This window comes from Curcuma longa, chromosome 4, assembly GCF_044706935.1.
Source record: "Curcuma longa cultivar G26 ecotype Majalengka, Jawa Barat chromosome 4, ITB_CL_G26_1.1, whole genome shotgun sequence".
Taxonomy (NCBI): Eukaryota; Viridiplantae; Streptophyta; class Magnoliopsida; order Zingiberales; family Zingiberaceae; genus Curcuma; species Curcuma longa.
The window spans coordinates 19,815,346-19,820,036 of NC_133864.1; the positions used below are offsets into that span (position 1 = coordinate 19,815,346).

Here is a 4,691-nt window from a genome sequence, read left to right on the forward strand (position 1 = left end):
GGGATCCCTCCTCTGTCATTGTGACCAGGAGATGAGAGCTTGCTCGCCCACTTATGATTTGGGTACCAGGATAGGTGTACACCTCGAGGGCATCATGTCCACTCGGTCACGTAGGAGCAGTGACGGCAGAGTGCACAGAGGTCACAGCCCTACCCACTCGACGACTTCACCACTGTGGATGAGTACTCAGACGGGTTTTGGCTCCCACGCGACCTCACCACTAGAGGGGTGACTGATCTGACTGGCGTCAGGGGTGACCAGGACATGCATTGCACCATGTGCATACTGCACTATTGCATTTGTTTGTGATTGCTGCACTTGTTTGATGCACTTGGATGACATGCATGCACAGGATACCTATGTGTTGGTTTGGGGATTCCCTTTCAACTTACTATTGTTTAATGGACTCTGGTATGTACAGATCTACTGTTATTCAGTTTTTTACCTTATTTACCTTCCGGTAGACTGTACAGTATGTTATTACTGTTGATAGCATTTTATACACATATCTGCTAGATACCCGCTGAGTTTCTTTTGGAACTCACCCCGTTTACCTGTATCTGTTTCAGGTTGATGCCGTCTGGAGAGCTGCACTGCTAGTCCCGAACCATGCTTTGGTTTATTTACTTTACAGTTTACGTGTATTTGGACATGTTAGACTTTTGGATGTGTTTTTCCTTCAGTACTTGGTTTTTCTGCTGATTCGATATTTTTTATTTCCATTTCGAGTTGTTTATCGAATTCCTGGACGGATTTGATATACATGCGTGGTTGTGATACTATAGTAGGATGTGTTGAGTGGCCGTGTGGGTCACATTTATTTCTATTTTACTTGTATAAATCCATAGCCTGTTATGGATTGGCCGTGTGGGCCTTATATATGTGTATGTATTCAGGGAAAGTCCATTGTTATAGGGGAGATGCTGCCGAAATTTCTCAGAAAGCCGTCTCCCGGGGCGTAACACAAACATTCGAGTAGAGCCGATTTGAAAGTCCTAAGCGCAGGGCACCCCTCCTGGAACTTCTCTAGTTGCATGAGTAGAGCTTCAATTGTGTTCACGAGCATCACAGAATCTGAGAGTAGTTGTGAGTTGATTTATGTTTAATGTTGCTCGTTGAAGTCTTATAAAGACTCTTTCGGGTGCCCGGATATCTTTCTAAGCACCTTAGACCGATTCAATCTAATTCATCTCCTTCGATCTTTATTCAAGCCAATTCTAGTATTGGTCTAAGCGTTTGGACTAGCCCAGAGTGCCTAGATCGTCCAAACAGCTCGAATGAGATTCGAGCTCTCGAAGTTGCTCCTGGTCTAGGCAACTGGACCAGACCAGGGCACTTGGAATATGATCCAGGTGCTCGAAGCTAGTTTAATCCGGTTTGATCTGAGTTGATTCTGAGCTTGGTTTGGCTACTCCTGTTTACTTCTATCATACTTCTTTAGTCTTGCTTCCAACTCTTGGTTCTTGCAAGATAAGTATACAACAAACAAACAAGCAAACAAGAAATCTAAGTTTAATTGTAGTCTGTCTGATCTACTAAGCTTACTTAAGTCTTATCCTATAGGTATAACCTATTAGACTTATCTGAGGGTTACAATCTTAGGATTTTCTTTTGACAAATATTCGATCACCCTTGACCTGTTTGGACTTATCCTTGCCTAACCTCCAATTAGAACTAGTCACTCGGTATACTTCTCATCTGTCAAATATCCAGTCACCATTATTCTACTTGGACTTTTTGCTCAGCATTCGATTCTTTGACCCTCAAGACTTTGCTTTTGATGTTCGGTCCTTGTTAACTCATCGACTTGCTAGACGTTCGATCAACTAACCTGCCTAGACTTTCCGCCTAGTGTCCTTGGTCTGCCAAGACTTCTTGTCTAATTTTACTGACCAAGACTTCCTTGCCTAGCTTCCAACTAGGATTTCCCTTGCTTGTTATCTGGTCAACTTTGACCTAACTAGATTTCACTTATATCCAAATATTAGATTATGTTTAGATCAACTCTTGATCAAACTGATCAGACTTAAGTATATTATCAAATATCGAAATCCTAGAGGTAGACTGCACCAATAATATGTGCATGCAAAATTGGAGATCAAGGAAAGCAGATAGTAAACATAAATTGCTAAGAGGATAATTAAGAAAGACATGTGTGTTCGAATCTAATCTTGTTTAGGAGATCGAAGAACTAAAGTAGGTCATAGTTTTATATTACAATTTTAAATTGCTCTTTAAGTTCTATGACTTGTACAAACTAATAGACTGTGTTGAAGTTTAATCTAGATAAGTCAAGTTTAAACATAAGCAGAGTTGTAGAAGAAGTCGACTAGAATGCAATCAAACTTGTACAAACTAATAGACTGTGTTGAAGTTTAATCTAGATAAGTCGAGTTTAAACATAAGCAGAGTTGTAGAAGAAGTCGACTAGAATGCAATCAAACTAACTGAAAGAAGACCAATCGATTAATAGTATGGATTCAATCGATTAGATGAAGTAAATATTGATCAACGGTTGCTGTGAGAATAATGGAAGAGTCAAACAGATTCTAAAAACCAACAAGAGCTCCACAGCTCCACAAAGCGGACTTCACGAGGGAGTTTTTGTATTTCTGACTTAATTCTAAACATTCCAAAGTGAGAGAAAGCAAACAGTGTCATTTATAATTCATTTTTATTTTTTACTTATATTTATATTTTTCTATTTGTTGTAAGCATCATGTGTCCTAAGAGATTTCATCATCTATTAACTTATCCAAGAAGGTAAAATTTAGAGGAATTTTAAGAGTGATTCATAAATTATAGGCCACTAAATAGATGTAAAATCTATCCAATTATATAAAATTAGTTTTTCATATTGTGTTTTATGTGTGTGATGTTCTTTTATATGTTAACAATTCGTGAACACGAGAATGAACAAAATGTACGAGTTTATTCGGTCCTTCCTCTCTGATCGTATCTCATGGCCTTTTGATGTTGTTCCCTTTCACAAACTATAAGGGGTAAATTATAAAATTTAAATTATGAATGACAAAATGAAATTTTCTCTGTTTTACAGAGACCTCTTACGAAAGTTAAGAGTAGAGATACATAATATGAAATCGTAGCATGACACTTACATTGACAGGTCTCCTCCAGTGGAATCCACTGTATACAATTATGAATGTCATACTACCATACCATTTCGTATCATTTCTCGAAAGTTAAACCATCCGATCTGAATTGGTTGTATTTCCGCCCGTTAACATCATGAACGATCAAGATTTAATCCTTTAAAATCGGACGATTGTATAGTATCATCCTATATCCTATGTATATAAAAAAATCCTATAGAATTCGCGTTCCTGAAGAACACGTCATCAAGGAGATAAGAGAAATCGAGGATTGGACGCACGCAGACCTTCAAATCTCTCTCCTCCCCTTCCCTTCCTCGCTCCCTCTTCTCCGCTTCGCGATGTTCTGCTCCTTCTCCTCCGCATCTCCCTCCCCTTCCAGCATTTCTAAGCTCCCCAATCCCCTCTTCCCCTCCTCCACCTCCTTTTCCCGCGCCGTCTCCCTCATCCGCCACACAAGACTCCGAGCTGAAGCCGGATCAAGCGGCGTAGACACCACCGCCACCACAAGCGCCCAGGAAAACCCTCCAGAAACGCCGACAAGCATCGGAGGCGGCGGCGGCGGAATCAAGCTTCCATCCCCTCCGTCGTGCCAATCAGTGACAAGGACATCAAAAAGGTACCTTTTTGCGCTTGATTTCTCCATCTTCCCCCTCTTTGCTAATCTCGCGTCTTCGGTTCCATGTCGACAGGTTGTTCAGAAGACGGCGGCGACCTTCGCGCCTAGGGCTTCCACCGCGACCAAGAACCCCGCTGTGCCTGGAACAACCCTCTACACTGTGTTCGAGGTGCAGGGCTACGCCTCCATGTTCCTCGGCGGAGCCCTCTCCTTCAACCTTATATTTCCGTCCAATGAGCCAGATATTTGGAGATTGATGGGGATGTGGTCGATTTGGATGTTCAGTATGTTCTGCTTCACTTTTCCGATTGCCTCATCTCGCTCATTTCAGGTCGAGTTCGTGCGATTCTAAAGAGATATCACGTGTTATCCTGCAGCTATACCTTCTCTTAGAGCGAGGGATTGCTCCAAGAACGAGAAGGAAGCTCTCAACTATCTGTTTCTTCTCATTCCGCTTCTGAACATCCTGATCCCATTTATCTTGAAGTCGTTTGCCGTGGTGTGGTCTGCTGATACCGTTGCCTTCTTTGCTATGTATGCCTGGAAGGTAACAATTCCTCCATTTTTTTCAAATTAAATTTCCTTTTTCCTGATAGATATGAATCCTTTCGTCAATCCACAGCTCGGTTGGCTTCAGAGATCGGAGTGAACAATGGACCAATTAAACTGGTTAAATGATGAGTTCGATGGAGCTGCACTTATTTATATCAGCTTCTTCTCACAGCAATACATACTGTGCATAGCCATTGGGGAATCCAGTGACTGGGGTGAAAGAGAAGCTAAGTTTGCATGTTCTGTGAGCTAGTTTTGTTTGTGACTCGCAAGGATGGAAATATTCTCCTCTGCCGTAGCTACCTTCCTTTGTCTGTCAGTTTCAGTGATTATTCGGAAAATCTAGATCGATGGTTTAGGTTTATGGAACAATTTTATCTAAGAATGCTGCATGTAAATTTACTATT

General features: G+C 41.3%; 1 protein-coding gene across 1 annotated transcript; it reads left to right on the forward strand.

Annotated features, from left to right (window-relative positions):
* The first annotated feature begins 3,411 nt into the window (after positions 1-3,411).
* On the forward strand, positions 3,412-4,480 carry LOC141828090 (protein RESISTANCE TO PHYTOPHTHORA 1, chloroplastic). Its single transcript, XM_074715450.1, is given in 5 exon segments — positions 3,412-3,676; positions 3,679-3,732; positions 3,806-4,016; positions 4,110-4,279; positions 4,355-4,480. Coding segments are annotated over 5 exon segments (684 nt in total). The 5' UTR covers positions 3,412-3,454; the 3' UTR covers positions 4,382-4,480.
* Positions 4,481-4,691: the final 211 nt, after the last annotated feature.